At 53.0% G+C, this 18,744-nt stretch overlaps 1 protein-coding gene across 4 annotated transcripts in view; it reads left to right on the top strand.

Moving 5' to 3' along the window:
* Positions 1–18,744, top strand: part of CLMN (calmin) — a 119,141-nt gene that overhangs the window by 91,065 nt on the left and 9,332 nt on the right. For 2 of the 4 annotated variants that reach the window (XR_009264753.1, XM_058740205.1), the window contains exons 7-13: positions 469–662; positions 2,144–2,226; positions 6,721–8,388; positions 11,873–12,069; positions 16,301–16,361; positions 16,992–17,062; positions 17,443–17,539. Coding sequence is in view for 3 of the 4 variants with exons in the window: in XM_058740205.1 (XP_058596188.1) it covers positions 469–662; positions 2,144–2,226; positions 6,721–8,388; positions 11,873–12,069; positions 16,301–16,361; positions 16,992–17,062; positions 17,443–17,539 (2,371 nt within the window). In the remaining variant the exon portion in view is untranslated. Of the gene's footprint in view, positions 1–468; positions 663–2,143; positions 2,227–6,720; positions 8,389–11,872; positions 12,070–16,300; positions 16,362–16,935; positions 17,063–17,442; positions 17,540–18,744 lie in introns of those variants that run through there. The other 2 variants (XM_058740207.1, XM_058740208.1) reach the window with 2 other exon arrangements.

Raw genomic sequence — 18,744 nt, 5'->3', positions numbered from 1 at the left:
GCGGTCACAGCCAGACGGGGTCCCCGTGTTACAACGGAGGAGTCTGAGGGCCAGAGAGATGTGACTGGCCCGAGGCCATCGCGCTGGGAACACGCGGGGCGGGGGGCGGGACGGCCGGGAGGTGAACTTGGGCCTTTCTGGCTCCATTTTTATCGCACACCCTTATTTGCTGGTTTGCCTGCCACTGAAGAGTGAGCAGCGTGTGGAATTGCTCCTTACGTGTCTGGGAATCTGGGAACACAAGGTCCCGTTTTGCTGGTGTGGGTAACATACACCTTTCTGTTCTGTGTCTCTGGGAACGGAGGGGGAGTGCTGCGTACAGCTCTCCCGGGACTCAGGGCCTGAGGCGCCCCTGGCGAGCCCGCAGCTCCTGGCCCCGCTCGGAGGCCCTCGAGGCTGCCGCGTGTGACCTCTCAGGGGATTCACCTCCTGACCTGTGTCGCGGCCACCGCGGCCCCTCTCCTTCAGGTATGGCGTGGCGGTGCAGGACTTCGCGGGCAGCTGGAGAAGCGGGATGGCTTTCCTGGCCGTGATCAAGGCCATCGACCCCAGCCTGGTTGACATGAAGCAGGCTCTGGAAGACTCCATGCGGGAAAACCTGGAGAAGGCCTTCCGCGTGGCGCACGAGGCCCTTCACATTCCCAGGCTCCTGGAGCCAGAAGGTGACTCTGGTTCCCTCCCTTTCTCTTTCTGTCTTTTGAATAACTTGTATTACAGCTGCAACACACGCCGTCCGTGGAGAAAAATTGGGAAAAGACAGGAAAATCGAATGAAGACATTGTTATGTTTCCTGTACTTCCACCCCTTAGTATTTTTCGATGCATCTCATTATAGTCTTTTTTACAGAATTGAGATCATTCAGTATATGTATATAGTTGACCCTTAAACGACACGGGTGTTAGGGGTGCTGACTGCCCCCTGCCCATGGTTTAACGTGCATGTATAGGGGACTTGGGTAGTTCGGTCGACGGAGCATCTGACTCCAGCTCAGGTCGTGATCTCGCAGATCGTTGAGTTCAAGCCCCCCGTCAGCCTCGCTGCTGTCAGCACAGAGCCCGCCTCGAATCCTCTGTCTCTGTCTCTCTTCCCCTCCCCCACTCACACTGTTATACACATAAGCTAGAGAAAAAGAAACGTTACTAAGAAAATCGTAAGGAGGAGAAAATACATTTACGGGACTGTACTGAACGGATCCCAAAAAATGCACGTAAGCGGACCCACACAATTCAAACCCGTGCTGCTCAAGAGTCAGCTGTAGTTGTGCACCTACGACTTTTTACTAAATGTTTAAAATTTTAATTCCAGTAGAGTTAACACACGGTGTTTTATTAGTTTTAGGAGTGCCGTGTAGTGGTTCCACAACTCTATACCTTGCTCCGTGGTCACCATGATAAGCATACTCGTCATCCCCATCACGTATTTGCAGTTTACTTGTTTCTACTCACCATTGAGTGAATTGATTAATTAGTGAATTAAGTCGTTAATGATGACCTAAGCCCTTCGCCCGCTGCTATTGTGTCTTTGTTATGTGTTTTTAATGGCTGCACAACGGTCCATCTAGTGGGCGTCCCCAAATTTACTTAGGTCTACCACTGGTGGACATTGAGGTTGTTTCAAAAAGAGTCATGTTTCTATACAACACGCGGCAGACCTCTTACTGAATAGAGCTCAGTGTGCATCTCAAGATTATTTCCTTCGGGCCCAGATCCCATCCGCGGAATACCAGAGTTGGAAAGTACATGCCTTTTTAAGGTGCTTGGCTGTCTGTCAGATTGATTTCCACACGACTTGGGCTGATTTGGGACTCCCTGCAGCAGTGAGTAAGGGTCATGGCTCACCAGACTCGCTGATGGGGCCAGCTGAGAGTTGGCTGCTCTCGCTGGGGGAATTCAGACCGCAGGGAATAATGGACAGCCTTGGGAATGAGGAATCCTGGGTTCCACATCCCGCCTCTTCTCTTCATCAGCCGGATGTGAGACTTTAGCCAAATGATTCATCCTCCCTGGGCGTAAATTTCTCAAGCATAAAATAAAGAGAAAAAAACCTCAATGGTCTGCAGGACTCTTCAGCCACAAGTGTCCCTCGATCCTGTTTAAAAATCACGTGTTGATCGTCCTACTAACTCCTGCGTCTCTCTTAACAGACATCATGGTTGACACGCCAGACGAGCAGTCCATCGTGACTTACGTGGCACAGTTTCTGGAACATTTCCCGGAGTTGGAAGCTGTATGTTTGTTTCCTTACCTTTAATTCAGAAACAATTTCCACCCGCCGGCCGTCAGACGAAGCGCTGATGAAATGAGCAGTAATAATCAAAACTGGGTCTCAAGTCCCTCGAGTGTTGCCTTGGCACATTTTAATTTCAGCATCATGGATAAGATGCTTTACATTTATTTTTTTTATTACTTTTAAAGGTTTATTTTATTTTTGAGAGAAAGAGAGAGAGAGAGAGCATGTGTGAGCAGGGGAGGGGCAGAGAGAGAGGGAGACAGAGAATCCCAAGCAGGTTCCACCCCGCACACCATCAGCACAGAGTCCGACTCGGGGCTTGAACCCACAAACCATGAGATCGCGACCTGAGCTGAAATCCGGAGTCAGCTGCTTACCTGACTACAAATCACTGTAAATGATTTACATTTAGAAGCAGGATGGGAAGTTGGGCAGCCATCCCTCTTGCCAACGTCTTCCCAAACCAAACTTTGCTAAGACTGTAAAAGATGTTCCCTTGTGATGTGGGTTGGCCACCTGATACTTTAGCCGTCAGATGGAACATTCTAGCAGTTTACCAGATTTTATCCCAGTGTGAAAAAATATGAAGGACAATGACATTTCAAAAGCATGTCTTCTTTAAAGAAAAAAAAAAGGCATGCCTTCTTATTTTCAGAATCCCAGACTATACTTGGAACAGAATCAGACCTTTCAGAAGTTATCGTGGCTCCATTGAACCTCCACCCACCCCGTGCCCAACCTTGAGATGGTAATAGTGACAGCAACAATGTGACGATAGACCTTTCTTGAAATCCTTGGTAATTTACTGGGCTCGCTCAGGGCGACTCAGCAGTAAGCTGGATGGATGAGGTCCCTGACCTCGTACGGCTTCGCTCTCATAGCCCAAAGAGTCGACAAGTGAGCAAACACAGAATGTTGGGTAATGGGAGGTACTAGCCAGAACCAAATTAGCATGAAGAGCCAATCCAGGGGGGGACAGGGCTGCACTTTGAGCTGGAGGCTGGTCAGGTAAGCGCCCTGCATGCATCTGGGCTGACTGCCCCCTACGTCCAGACGTGGCTTTGTGTCACGATCCTCGTGTTATAGATGAGAATACGGATGGTCGAAGAAGCCTACGGGCCTCCTCAGGATCGCGGCTACCAAGTAGAGAGCTGGGGTCAAACCACACTCTCTGTGACTCCACGCTTCTGGCTCTTGGGTCCCTTACAACCACTGGCTGGAACCCAGGCCCCACTTTGTGCAGCTCCGAAGAGCTAGGCCGAGGCTACGCCTTTGGTTCCATTCCCTTTCTGTGTGCGTGTGTCCTGTCTGTCCCTGCACCACAGATCACTTCCCAGGGTGCTTTAGGAGCAGGAATTCCATGGGCTGGAAACGGCAGTTCTGCCGCTTGAAGCTGTGTGACCTTGAGCTGCTTACTTAACGTCTCTGGTACACGTCTGTGAGAGGTGTCCGCAGTGAAATGAAAATCTTACCCACGCTTCAGAGTTGGGTCAAGAGTAAATAGACGATGTGGAGTATGCAGTCTTCTGCCTGCGACAACAGTCAACGCTCAGCAAATGGCGGTGACTGTAATTCAGTTTTCCTAGGCCCTCATGAAATTTGGAAATACTAGACTCCAAGGCTTTTATTAGCCCCGAGCTCTTAAGCTGTAGGCAGAGTTTGAAACCGGCTGAAACTTACCATGTCTGTGTGAGCTAAGGTCACCGCCAGGCTTCAGCAAATCCTACCCTTGGATCTCCCCCAGTGCTGGGGTCAGAGGCTGGGGCTGGGACGAGAGAGACTGAAGGAAATATGACCCCTGGAGAAAGCGGTCCCGATTCACAAAACACCGTGTACCGCTGCGGCACTGGCTGTGTCCCTGCCCCCAAGGGAATCCAGATGGGCCGTCCCAGCTAATCTAGACACCCACTGAACTCTTCCTTAACAACTCAGCTGAGTTTAGTTCATTTTACTTACTTATTTTAAGCGTTTATTTGCTTATTTTGAGAGAGAGCACGCAGAGGAGGGGCAGAGGGAGAGAGAGAATCCCAAGCGGGCTGTGCAGTCAACGCAGAGCCTGATGCAGGGGCTCGATCTCGTGAACCCTGAGATTGTGACCTGAACTGAAGTCAAGAGTCAGGTGCTTAACGGACTGAGTCACCCAGGTGCCCCAAGTTTAGTTCGTTTTAATAAATCTCTGCTAAGCCCTGGTCAGCCATGTAACCAGACCCTGCACCTAGCTTTATGGCCCAACGTACGGTTTATTTGGGTAAATATATCGTAGGTGCTTCGAAAGAATGTGTCTTAGGTAGTGACACATTCTGTCTCTCTCTCTCGCAAATAAATAAATAAAAGGAAAAAAAGAATTGGCATTCTTTAAATACCAATTAGATTGAGTTGGTTAATATGCTCTTCTAATATTCTGCACACATACGGATGTTTTTCCTACATTTCCTATCAATTAGTGTGAGGGGAAAAGGTTAAAAATCTCCAACTTGTGGTTGTGGAATTGTTTCTCGGTTGTTCGTTTTTGCTTTATGGTGTCGACGCTATGCTATCATGCACGTTTAAGACTGTTGTATCTTCCTGATGGCTCGATAGTTGTATTTTCCCGCAATTTCGATCTTTGCCTGGAAGTCTGCTTTGTCTGATAGGAAGATAGCCATACCAGCTTTCTTACAATTAGTATAGACGTGGTGTATCTCTTTCTCTTTTCCTCACAGTGTATGTGTGCTTGTAGTTAAAGCATATCTCTTGGGGCGCCTCGGTGGCTCAGTCGGTTGAGCGTCCAGCTTCAGCTCGGGTCACGATCTCCTGGTCCGTGAGTTCGAGCCCCGCGTCGGGCTCTGGGCTGATGGCTCAGAGCCTGGAGCCTGCTTCCCATTCTGTGTCTCCCTCTCTCTCTGCCCCTCTCCCGTTCATGCTCTGTCTCTCTCTGTCTCAAAAATAAATAAACGTTAAAAAAAAAAATTTAAAAAAAAGCATATCTCTTATAAATAGTATACAGTTAGGTCTTATTTTTTAACTCTTCTGACAAAAATTAGTGTGTCACCTTATTAGTGAATTTCTCAACTATTTACATGGATTTAACCTACCATCCTGCTTATTGATTTCATTGGTCCTATCCGTGCTATGCTCTTTTGGCCTTCCTGTTTTTGGATTATTTGATTATTTTTTGGTTTCTATTTTATCTCCTCTGTTGGCTTTTTGGCCACATCTTCTCGTTTTATCTTTGCAGTAGCTTCTCTAGGGATTATAAAACTCATCTTGAACCTACTTTAGCCTACCTTGAATTACTATTATACCACTTACGGTAAAACGTGTATTTTATGCATTTTTACGTAACAATGTAATTCCCTTCACTTCCCTATTCCCTTGTGCTGTCATTGTCATTTACTTTACTTCTGCATATGTTTTAATGGCCAGTGCTTTGTTATTACTGCTTTCAACAGTCAGGAGACTTTTTAAGAAAAGCGTTTAAATGGCCGTCGGTATTGACCATATAATTTCCATATTAGGTACTTTTCATTCCCTCCTTCAGACCCAAGCTTCCATCTGTGGTCACTTCCCTTCAGCCTGCAGAACCACTTTCCTTTGTATTTCTTGTGGTCTTCAAATCATGACCTTTGGACTCTCTCATTTACTAACGCTGGGTCATATTTGAGTCTGCTTCTAATGATGGTTGTTTCTCTTGATTGGGGGTCTCATTCTCCTGCTTCTCCATGTCTTAAAACTTCTTGTTTTATGCCAGGCTTGGTCTATAAGAGTAGAGATTGAGGGCCTGCCATCTTTTTCCCCCAGAGAAGGTAGCCTGTTCCCAAACAAGGGCCTGACTGAGGAGCTGACTGTGTTGACCTTCTCAGGAGTCAGTATTGGTGACACTGCAGGTTTATTTAATGTCAGCTCTCTGGTTTCAAATGATTTGAGGATGGGGTCAGCCAACTCTCCACCAGCACGCTGGGAGCCAAACACTACAATACCACCAAGACTGCTCTGTGCTCTCCAGCCCTGCTCTCACTCTCAGCTGTTTCTTACTTAACAAAAGTCCCCGTGTGTCGAGAATTTGTATATGATGAGAATTGGTTTTGCATTTGGGGCCCTTCTGTGTTTGATCCCTCACACTGGCCCATGCAGTCAGTAAAGATTTGGCTAATCTTTCCTTATCTTGGGTCAGTTCTCTCTCCTGTCCCTGCTCAGACTAGGCAGGAGCCCACCAGTCTGAAGGAGCTGACAGTCAGGAAGGGCTCATCCTTCCCTAGAGTTCCATTCATTGAGATTTCTTGGCATCCATAGCTTTTAAAAACACATTATTATTTTTTTTGACATATCTGGTGTTTTCACATTTCAGCAGGAGCAACCAGCCCCATCTCTTAATTAGAGCACTTCTTGTGTTAGTTCTGAAATGGCTTTGTCCACACTGGTTTCTGTTTTATGGGCGGGGGGGCGGGGCGGGGAATAGACGTTGCACTCAAACACTCCTCTGATTTCATGTTGCCCTGTGTTCCTTCACAGGAGGATCTCGTGGATTCGGATAAAGAAGCCCCTATTGAATCCACCTTTGTCCACATCAAAGAAACCCCTTCTGAACAGGAGAGCACCGTCTTCCTTCTGACGGAGAATGGGGAGCGAGCTTACACCGTCAACCACGAAGCCAGCCACCCGCCGCCCTCCAAAGTATTTGTCTGTGACAAGTCTGAGAGCGCGAAAGAATGCTACCTGAGTGTCATGCCCAGCCAGGCGCTCTCAGACAGCTCCACTGACTTCATGCACCAGATCATCGACCAGGCCCTCCAAGAGGTCCCGGGGAAGGCCAGCAGCACTGGTGAGCCATCTCCGGAATCTTCCATTTTATCCTCCAGAAAGGACAACCGGAGGTCCAACTCTTTGCCAATCAAGAAGACCGTGCACTTTGAGGCTGACACCTACAAGGAGGCTTCCTGCAGTAAAGACCCTTTCTACAGTCAAGACCTTCGCTTTGAGGGGAGCCCGAGAGGGACAAAGGACTCGCTGAAGCAGGATGGGGACGTCCTGGCAGCTGAGATTGCCGAGGAAAAGCCGAAGCAGGAAGCCCCGAAGATTCCGGAAGCGGCCTCTGATGAGTCACCGGGGGTCGAGTCTTTGGTGGACAGGAAGATCAATCATTCGCAGACTTCGGAGAGTTGTCCCTCCTGGAACGGGGCGCCAGAGGGTGCGGCCGGTGGGGGGAAGGAGAGCCGTCCCCTTTCACCCCTCGGGGACAACGCGGTTATGGCCGATTCCTTGGAGATCAAGGTCCAGCTGCTGACCGTAGAAGCTATGGCTGAGGAAGACTATTTTGAAAGCACACCTTTAAAAGCCTCTAAGTTCAACAGTGACCTAATAGATTTTGCCTCAACCAGCCAGGCCTTCAATGAGGTTCCTCCGCCTCGTGAGAAAAGACCTGTCGGGGAAGAGGTTCCGGAGGATCACGCTGAGAAGTTGGGAAAGAGGAGAAGCAAATCTGCGCACCAGCGCAAAGACTCGGACGAGTCCCCAGAGAGGCCGGACAAGCAGGAACCCCACAAGGACCCTGGGCGAGAGGACCCAGGCTATTCTTTGGCCCCCGAGGAGGCACCGGTGGAAAAAAAGCCAGAGGCGTACGAGAAGCCCAAGCGCAAGTCCGCGCGGCGCCGTCGGGGCGAGGACGAGGGGGAGGCCGCGGGGCCGCAGGGGCCGGACGGCGAGCTGCCCTCCGACCCTCCGAGTGGCAGCCTCAGCCTGGAGACCCTGCACAGCCACAGCCAGGAAGGCCTGGACTTCAAGCCCTCCCCGCCGCTGTCCAAGGTCTCCGTCATTCCCCACGACCTTTTCTACTACCCGCACTACGAGGTGCCCCTGGCAGCGGTTCTGGAGGCTTATGCGGAAGGCTCGGAGGACCTGAAACACCAAGACCTGGATCCGGAGGAGCCGGAGGACTATCTGCATGACCTGGGGGCCGGGGCCGGGGCCGAGGCCGAGGAGGCCGAGGAGGCCGAGGTCTCTTGGAACAGCTGTAGCTCCTCGGGGCCGGGCGAGGAGGGCCCTGAGGCCAGCATCCCGGCCCCGAGTACCGACGGGGGTGCAGAGGGCACCAGACCAGCCTCGGAGCCCGCACCCCCAGCCCCTCCAGAAGGCCACCAGCCAGGGGAGGCCGAAGAGGGCGGCCCTGTGGAGAGCCATCAGGTAGGCGGTCGCCGATGCGGGGACCCTGGGCCCTGCGCAGGGATTCTGCTGTTGTCACAGCTTCAGCCTCCACAAAACGGGGAAGCAGACGCGTCCATCGCAGGCGGTTCGGCCAGTTTAAGGAGGCGCTCACTCACTCAGGCTCGGGCACGGGCAGGGCTGGCCCCTGAGAGGAGCTCTCCTGAGATTTTGAGCCTGGGGGGCCTCCCTGGCCTCCAGGAGCCCTGCCCCTGCCCACGAGGCCGCCAAGAGGATATAGAAAGAGGCTGTGTTGGAGGGCCCAGCATCGTAGCGGTAATACTTGGAAACGGCGATCAAAGCACTTAGCAAACCTTAGCCCCTGCCTCCTGCAGCCTGAGAAAACCAAGCGGGACCTCATATCTGACTCCGGCCTTGGTTTTTGGTGGCACAGTTATCCTGGGCTTAGAAGTGGGGGGCACGCACTTCTGAGTTTTAGCGGCTGGGCACAAGCCATGTGGTATTCCCGTTTCAGCTGGCCCAGCAGCTCGAGGGGCCACCGGAGGGGGCAGTGAGAGGGTGCAGGGGACCCTGACCTGCTCCTCCTCTTGGTCCGCTCCCTTCCCTCCCCTCCAGCCAAGCCAGCCTCCCCCCTACCTCCCGGGCACGCCACACTCTGCTCTGCCCCTCCCCTCATGCTACACTTGGCAAGTACTCATTCCTCTTCGAAGCCCAATGCTAATGACACCTCCTCCTAGGAGCCTTCCCAGCCTCTCCCCCGGAGGCCCTTGCTTCTCATCTATAGCCAGTGACACGGGACAGCTCTCTGCCACTAGTCTGGTTGTGATTTTCCCTCCCAGGAGAGAGTGAGCATTGAGGTATTAATGTTCGGATTCTGGAGAGCAGCCTGGCAGGGCTTGCAGTGGAAAGGAAACAAAGGTGGATTGCAGGATGGTTTGGGGGTGTGAGGTGGACACGGGGTAAATTAAACACCAAGATAAATGGTGATGCTCTCGCTAACGGCAGGGGAGAGTCTAGGCTGAGTGAGGGGCGGAAAGATGCTCAGAGGAATGAGAAATCCTTGCACCTGGAGGGCTGCAAGAGAAAGGGACAGTATCAGTGGCCTTAAAAGACATTCAGGGTCCAGATGGACCGGAAGCGGTGGCTTGGTGTTTTCACCAAACCCAGACGATGCGCTGGGCAGACCAGAATTCTCAGTGACGAACAGCCTAGAAGCAAGCGTGGCAGGGCCACCCGTGCTGGGTCTGCCTTTGGATGGAGAAGAGAGGGGGGCGTCCCACAGGTGCCAGGACCCACCTGCCAGCTGCCGCTTCTGCCCCCAGGGAGAGGAACCCAGTCCCCGGCCCCCACCCCCTCCCACCTGCTGTCTTCTTGGAAGCCAGCCCGGCCGAGCAGGCCCTTCCAGCAGGGGACCCCAAGATTCAGCGGGGTGGATATGGCCCTCAGTGACACCACGTCTTAGAGTCGCCAGGTTGGGGGACCATGACAGCAACTGTGGCGATTTTCTGGGCAGCAGATCTTTTAGGGGACCGAGTGGGTGGCAGGGAGATAAGCCTAAGTGGCATCTCTGCCCCTCCGTGCTATTTAAAATGGCTTATTAGCAGCTCAGTTCCTCTCCCTGGACCCACTGAATGCGGCCTGCACGCAGGCCGCTTCATTTTCTTCTGCATTGCAAAGAGGAAGGTCATTTGCCAAGAGCAGGTCGTGCAAGGTGTGTGTGCCCAGCATGCGGACAGGTGATTTGGGGTGGGGCTGAAGGGGTCCTGGGCTGGGAATGATACCGGGAGATGTAGATTTCAATCCACCTTACGCCGAACTAAGCGTGAGCCCTGGGGAGAGCTTCCGTTCCTGGCTACGGTTTGCCACCGTCTGCCTCTCTGGGCTCTGAGCTGCCTCCTCTGGCTGCCCCCCATCCGGTGAGCAGGCCCCCACTTGTCCCAAGTGAGACCAAGGAGGGCACCCAAGTGAGTGCAAGGAGGGCTTGTCGCCTGGGATGACAGGTGACGTCTGTCTGGCAGACAACACAGAAGCATTTCTCTGATACCTGTCCCTTCTTTTAAAAAGGAAAAAAAAAACCAAAAACAAAAAACAGGGCCCCTGGGTGGCTCAGTCGGTCAAGCGTCCGACTTCGGCTCAGGTCATGATCTCCCGGTTTGTGGATTCGAGCCCCACATCGGGCTCTGCTGACAGCTCAGAGGCTGGACCCTGCTTCGGATTCTGTGTCTCCCTCTCTGCCCCCACTCCACTCACGCTTCTCTCTCTCTCTCTCTCTCAAAAATAACTAAACATTGGGGCGCCTGGGTGGCGCAGTCGGTTGAGCGTCCGACTTCAGCCAGGTCACGATCTCGCGGTCTGTGAGTTCGAGCCCCGCGTCAGGCTCTGGGCTGATGGCTCGGAGCCTGGAGCCTGCTTCCGATTCTGTGTCTCCCTCTCTCTCTGCCCCTCCCCCGTTCATGCTCTGTCTCTCTCTGTCCCAAAAATAAATAAAAAACGTTGAAAAAAAAAAATTAAAAAAAAAAAAAATAACTAAACATTAAAAAAAAATTTTTTTTTAAAAGGAAAAAAAAACCTCCCAATGAGACGAGAAAATGGAAAATTTCTTCTTCTTCTAGTCTTTAAAAAAAGTCTTTTCAGTTCGCCTTTCAGAGAAGGTAGCATTGGCCCATGGATGACGGAGGGGGGATGGGCATTCACACTGCTGGGAGCAGATTTAATTCCTGCACGGAGCGTTGTTCTCCGGGGTGCACGGGACAGGCCACTCTCATCCTCATATTCTGACACCTGCAGAGCAGTGTCTTACGGCCCCCGAAGGGATTCTTGAGAGGTGGCTCCGACCACCCCCACGCTTCTCGATTTCACTCGGGAACGTTGCCGCAGGGTTTCGGAGTGCCTGGTGTGGACGGTGGTCGAAGCCACTTCCTTGTCAGATAAATGCCAGAGATGTCGCACTATGATCCAGCAAAGGCACGGGGAAGACGTCATCCTGCAAGCTGTCTGTGTGCCAGTGTGCGCACCTCTCCCAGCCCAGGGGTCGCCTTTGCACCTGTTGGCCCACTGGCTTCCAGGATTCGCTCCTCTCTTTAAGTGGGTGATGGTTGTGTGAAGGGCCCAAGCATCGCCCAACTGTATGGCCCATCCTTCATGGGAAACCCGGTGTGGTATCGTGAGAAGAGATCGATAATTATTATACCCATTTGACGGATGAGGCAAGTGAGGGAGAGAGAGGAAGAAAGCCGGTTGCTTAAGGTAACTAACACAGCCAGATCTCAGTGACTCCGAAACCCATGCTGTTTTTTACAGTCTGTGGCCTTGGCACTCTAACCAGGGGTGGGCTTCTCTTCCACGGCGGGCTGTGCTGGAAGGAATCCCCAGGAGGGGGCGCCCTAGCTTCCTAGAATTCAGGTGGAGCCGAGCGCCGCTGGTGGGGGGGTGGGGGGGGAACGTGTCATGCACTCAGCACTCAGCCTCAAATGCTGACTTGTGTTTGGTTGTCTTTGTCCTTAAGTCCCAGGGATCTGAAAACTCGGGAAACTTAGCAAACTCTTTAGAAGAAAAGGTAACGGGAGAGTCAATCAGCAGTAAAAAAAAGGAAAAAAGGAAGCACGTGGACCACGTAGAAAGTTCAATATTTATAGCACCCGGCACCGTCCGATCCTCAGAGGACCTAGAAGGAGACACGGGTGACCACAAAGTCCTCTCCAGGTATTTTATCACTGTCTTCTCCCCCTAGAGACCGAGCTAGAGAGTTACTCCCTGAGTGCATGTCATTCTTGGTTTCTGATTTGGGGGGGGGGGGGGGGAGTGGGGGGGGGGGAACACAGGGACGGGACCGGACGGCAAGGGAAACACAGGTTCCAACAAAAATGCATCCAGCCAGTTGGTCATTCATTTGCCAGAATCAGAAACGGATCGGTCCTCCTTATCTACACCCTGCTCCCCGGCCCTGCCCGGCCTCCCCGTTACCAGGCCCGCTCATACGCGGCAGGGCCCGGCGGACACGAAGCCCGCCTTCTCCCCTCTCCGAGTACCTTTGGGTGGAAACTGGAAGTGGGCAGCAAGATGGCAGAACCGAAGTAGGTGTGGGGTGTGAGACGGTGCAGTGTGCGAGGCTCTGCGGACGCCCCGGCCCCGGGATGCCCCCTGGCTGGGCTAGGGAGAGAGCCAGCCTAGCCATTTATAAGCATCTCACAGAATTCAAAGCAATGTGCTCCATAGGCACGGGGGGCACCTTTCATGGCTGTCACATGGAAGCCAGACATGAATAACTTGGCTTCACCTGTGACTTTGGGTCCCAGGAAGGGAGGCCGGTTGACTCGTCTCGGCGGGGGGGGGGGGGTGGAGGAAGCTCGGAGCGCCCGTCTGCTCGGTCACTCCAAGGGCACCGGGTGAGCCGGACTGGCCCCAGGGAGAACACTTAGCTGCTGAAATGTCAGAAGATCCTGGTTTCTCGTCCCTCGTCGCCACCATGGCCACTGTTGAACCTGCCTTAATGTGTTCCAGCATTTTGCATACGGTGCCTCATCCGTTCTCACAGCAGCGCCTTAGGCGGGTAGGAGGGACCATGCTTCATCACCGTGGGCGCGGGGGGGTCTGGGGACACCTCCCAGCCCAGGAGATGACAGAGCTGGGGTCTTGGACTCAGACCCGTCAGGCTCCGTGACCCACATTCTTTCCGTGACCCCTCATTGCCGGCGGCGGGGGAGCCACACTGGCTGCGAAAGGGAAGTTGTTTTGAGATCGGCATTTGGGGAGGAAGTGGGGAGAAGCCAGGGCAGACAGAACCAGAAGGAAGAGTTGGCGGATGTCCTGCCTTCCATCTCCCCTCCGCTTTGCTTCTGCTCCTGGGCTACAGGGGACAAAAGGAAAATAGGTGGGGGGGGTGGGGGGGCCCAGGTGAGGAGGGGCAAGGCACAGCGGAACGCTGCGTTCCCACTTTGCCTGTGACCCCCGGAGTCCCTCTCCCTGCAGAGACCTGGTCGTGACCGTCCGGCAGACATCCGTGTCTTGGCGTGCAGCCCGGACCCGGCTCTAAGTGCAGGTGGCCCGCATGGGCAGGTGGCCCAGGCTACCGTCTTCCCCACCACAGCTCGCTCGAGGAGGGGCCACGGGTCATTTCCAGACGGCTGTCCCTCTTCACTAGGGGAAGATGCAGGCGTGGCTCCAGCCCCCCGGGGGCTCAGGCAAGCAGGAGGGAAGGCGCGCCCCCTCTTCTGTGCTGGAACCGAGGGGAGCACGTTAGGTGCCAAGAGGCACGCGCGGATTTCACCTTGTGGACCTCAGAGGCAGGTGGAGAGAGGGTCGGGGGCACCTGCGGGCTGAGATGTCCTTCGAGCTCGGTACAGAAGGATAGTGGGATCTGGACTTGGGAGAGGGACAGAAGGCGTTCCGGGTGGGAGAAAGAGCCTGAGCACCCAGCTGGCACACAGCAGCCACCCCAGGACGTGCAGGTCGGATGTGAGGGGGTCAGGGAGAGGCAGGGGAAGGAACACTGGGGGATCGATCATCTGGGACGCCTGCTGCAGCCAGACATCAAGCAAAACCCGTCCCAGAGGAGATGAGACAGAGGGGGCGGATGTTCAAAAGGCAACGTTCTGTCGGTGTGTGTGGGAGTGAGGCCCGGTTGACTTTTCCCGGCAGAGGTTTGAGCGACGTGCACGTCCCTCTGTGTAGAGCAGACAACGGTCCCCTCGGCGGCGGCTTCCCATCCCACTCGGGCAAAGCTGTAATCATTCCGTCGCATTTCAGCCACGGGGAAGGCTGCGTGCCAACGCACGCAGAGGGCGCAGGGGTGTGCTCGTGGAGAGAACGAGTGAGGCCCCCTGCGCCCCTCCCCTGTGCCAAGCCGTTTCACCTGCAGTCCGGCAGGTACCACCACCCCCCTCTCGTGACCGAGAAAGTGAGTTCGGAGAAGTCAGTGCCTCGCCCAAAGCTCTCGAACTGGACAGAGCCCCGGGCACCTCCCTGCCAGGCACACACAGCGCGTTTTCCTGGCTGTACCTTGACTGGGGCTTCCCATTGTTCTGGGCAGAAAGGGCCATTGTTCCTGAGCCTTCCCGACCGGTCTCCCCCGGCTCTCATCTGTGTCCGTTCTTGGTCACTCTGTCCTCCTTCCCAGCCCACCAAGCACCTTGGCTTTAGTTGAGATCCTTGAATGGCCCCTCGAGCTCTTTTGCCTTTGAGGACCCTCTGTCCCCAGCCTGTTCCCTGTCTTGCTCCTGGGTTTCAGCTCCTGAAACCACTTCCTCCAAGCAGCCTTCTTAGATTCCTCCAGGCTACTTTTAATCCCCCTTTATAGGTTCTCACGGTCTCTACTCTTTTTCTTCACCGCATTAACCCAAACAGGAATGTCTCCAATTATTTGTGTAAGGATGTATTTGTCATCTGCTTTCACCCTAGACGGTGAGGCAGCTCCCTGGAGGCTGGGGAGGGCACCCAGCAGAGGTCCAGTGCTGCAGCTGGCCTTTAATAAACATTCTCAGGGGTGAATGTGAATGAATAAATAAATGCATTGCTCTCTTATTAGTCTGTGGAGGGCGGGCTCCTGAGGAGCCGGGCCCTCAGCCGCCCGGCCCAGTGCCCGGCACACAGTAGGCGCTTGATGATGCTTGCTGGGAGGAGGGAGTTCGGGATACAAACCTGAATCGGCCTCCTGTGGATGGTACCAGAACAAAGAAACCACCCGCAAGAAGGTACACCAAAAGCTAGCAGAAGAAAGAGCAGGAGCCCTTCCTGATGTTGACCCGCCTTTTACTAGAAAATAGGATCCGCAGGTGGGAGTTACCTGTGTCTCCAGGTACTCCCGTGAGTTGAGTCAACACTTAGGGGACATTGCTGGGGCCCAGGCACCTGACGGTCTCCTCTCTTTGTGGTGCGTTTTGTGTCGTGTCCGTGCCGTGATACTCGCTCGCCTAGGCTGGCCCAGTGCCTGGCACGTAGTAGGTGCTTCATGCCTATTAGCTGGAAACATGCCCAATGCAGGGGAAGAGGTTGGTGAGGGTCCAGTGGGTGGGAATAGCCAGGCTGCCGATATGAATTCCCTGGCAATAAGCTCGTGGGTCAGATGCCTTTTTCTTGGACCCCCGGATGGCCACGTGGTACGTCTGCCTTGAGGAAACGGAAGTGATTGTCTCTGATCCCCAACACCTCGTTCTCCTGTTGAGTGGCAAGACAGGGCCACCAGGACCTGGCGTGTATACTGTACTTCCCACCAATACCGCAGCCCCATGAAGTAGTCGGGGTGGGGATGATGATCCATTTTACAGATGAGCGAAACTGATCCGAGACATAAAAAACACTTGGCTAAGGTTGCCAGTTAATCGACCAGGAGCCGGGATACAGCCCAGGCCACTGGCTGGGCATCTTCGGCCGCCGCCCTGGGTGAACCAACTTCAGCAGATGATCAGAGATACGTTCCCCATCAGCCTCAAAGATATGGTCAGAAAATCGGCCTCCTCGTGCATGAGAGAAAAAGAGGTACAGACCCCCGAGAGCTGGACAGAGAGCAGCCTTGTGCCTAGAAAGCACTAGAAAGGGAGTCTGGATAGCAGGTCTCAGCCCATGCCTGACATGAACGTTCAGAGGACCTTTGGCAATTCCCAGATCTTGGGATGCTCAGAGAAGGCCCTCTGTTTCTTCCCTGAACCCCTATGACTTTTAAAACTACGTGGTCGGCTTTCTATTTAAAATTCTCAGTTGCTTTTTTTTTTTCTTGTGTATGAGGCCACAATGTGTCTCTCTCTTATCCATTCTACTGTTTGTAAGCACACTCCAACCCAAGTGGGCATGTTGGATACAATTGCTCCTTTCCGTGGCTGGGCCTGAAGTCATAGCTGGCCTAAACCCACGTGTGGAAGACTTGGGGCGGGGGTGGCCGTACAGGGGGACCCGAAGAGCTCCCGGTGGCACCAATTCAAAACGTGTGTTTATTTTTCAGGACTAGTCACAGTGACTCCAGCATTTACATTCGACGACATACTAACAGGTCTTTGGAATCGGTTAGTATGGGAATTTCTTCTTCTTCTGCGTGGCCCCTGCTAAACCAATCCCTTCCCGTCCTTCCTCCTCCCGGCCCAGAGCTTTGAAATTACTGCCGTGCAACCAATGTACTTTTGGATAGAAGACAAGCAAATTCACACCTTGTCGTTGAGCACAGTCCCACCGGACGTCCAATTGGGGTTCTAGGGGATGTAAATAAAGTGCTGGCTGTAAACCTCGAAGTCCTCTTTGTTGTAAAAAACGCATCCAAGACCTGCCACCCAGCCCCGCACACGCACCCAGAAAGACCACCCTCAAAGACAGAAGCGCAATGTAGGTAGAGGTTCCAGTCTACCTTTGCAGCTACTTAGCCCTGGATGTGTTGGGGCCCAAAGCACGGGGTGGGGGGGGGGTGCCGCAGCCCGATTCGGGTTGTGGGCGGTGGGGCACCCGCCGGGGGCTGGGGGAGAGGATGGAACACCGGTAGAGAATCAGTTAGCAGTTTGATTTTGGAACTTAAATGCTTGCGATATTGAGAAAAAGCGTGGCATGCTCGGCTTCGTATGTTTAAAATCGTTTCATTTTCTGTTTCAGAGATTTCATCTTTACTAATTGGGTTGCGGGGGTTTTGTTTATAAATTTCACTGTAGGACCACTTTAGCTATGTTCGGTTGAGGAACGCGGCAGATCAGGATGACAGAAGGAACCGAATGTTAACCAGGTTGGTGGCTTTAGTCCGAGTTTTGCGGGGTTTAAGATTTTTTTCCTTTCCTGTTTTAATTGTGCAGCCTCCCTTGGGGGCGTGGCTACAACTAGGCTCTGTTGATGGCGATAGTCGTAGTCGGAGGTCATGCAGGAAACCACCTGCTGCAGAGCAAGCGAATGTAAACCGAACATACGTAGGAGGGCAAGTGGGAACGGATGAACGTCGATGGGCGGGGAATGGCTCAGAAAATGGGCTTCCGTGTAAAGCCGGGTGTGGGTCACCAGCCCCGCAGCTGCATAGATGCCGGGGTAGAGACAGGCAGTAGTGACGTGATGCTGTGTGTGTTCCCCACGTGTAGCACCTGACCACCTGTTCCTTCTGTGTCGCCCCTGCAGGTACAATACTCAGAAGCTCACTGAGCTGATATTACAGTTTTATGGCATCAGAGCAGATATGAAGAAGGAGTGCAAACATACCAGGATGTCTATGAAAGTATTTCTTGCCGTTCGAGAACTCGATGGCCTTGTCCGATATTGCCGAGTTGGCGTAAAACCGCCCACTTAGGACCTAGGAAACCCGAGCAATCTCGAAAACTCTGACAATTCTGAGATGCTCCTATCCCTCTTAAAGATATCGAATCACTTAATGTCATTGATTTGCTTTTTTTTAAATACTTGCCACGGATTTCAATGGGCGGGGAAGGCCTTAGATTATTGAAATGGAAAGCCTCTCTGAATCCAACACCCACGAGTGTAATCCTCAGAAGCTCCCCCGTCTGGCTTTTAAAAAAGAGGCAAGACATGTTTCCCTCCCAGGCCGTAAGATGGGAATATTAACTCACGTCCCGCCAGGCATGACGTACTCCGAGGACAGGAGTGCGTTTCGCTTTTAGGAGATAGAGACCTTGAAAATTTAAACCAGAAGGTTGAGAAATGCAGTCATGCTTTCCGTGTTTCTGGAGCGTTGATTATTAGCTTTGTAATAAAAAATGGAGTTTAAATTTTTTCTAGAAACGGTTCTAAGAAAGAGAAATTCTGTCCGTTGTCCATTGTCACGAGTGAATCCGTTTCGAGGCCAAAAGGCAAACGTTGAACCCACTGTTTGCCTCGCTTTTCTGTATCAGGAGATCATTCCGGGTTGAGCTGGTTTCCACGGCTCATAATCTCCACCGCACGCCCCAAATGACCACCCTAAGAAGCTTACGCTCTAGGCTTCTATAAGCAGAGACCCCCAACCCCTTTGCAACCGGATGATGGCCCTAGCCCTTGCCTTAGGGACAACTGGGCTTTAGCCGCCAGGGAAAAGCAAAATGTCACTTTCACCCCACCTTCTGTAAATGAAAAGAGGGAAGACAAGTCTGACCAGACGCAAATCTAGTGATTATTTTTGAGGTTCTGTTCCAAAGCCAAAATCAAAAACTTGGTGGGGGTGGGGCGGGGGGGTTAGAGAAGCGGGGAGGGCGTGCCTTTGTTTCTGAAGGCTGTTTTTAAATGATCTATAATCAGGGAACTCTATTTATTCCTTTAGATTACGAAAGACATCCCCTCTGTCACACACTAATGGTGCAGTGCCATCAGTCCCCAGCTTTGCGTTAAGGGCACTGTGGTATAAAGGAAGGTGTCCCGGACGGGGGAGTGGTAGTTGTGTGGCCCCGAGCAAGCCCCGAGCCCCGAGTCTTAACATGCCCGCCTTCGCAA

Source organism: Neofelis nebulosa, chromosome 7, assembly GCF_028018385.1.
Source record: "Neofelis nebulosa isolate mNeoNeb1 chromosome 7, mNeoNeb1.pri, whole genome shotgun sequence".
NCBI classification, from domain to species: domain Eukaryota; kingdom Metazoa; phylum Chordata; class Mammalia; order Carnivora; family Felidae; genus Neofelis; species Neofelis nebulosa.
This window is presented reverse-complemented; position numbering and strand designations above follow the sequence as displayed.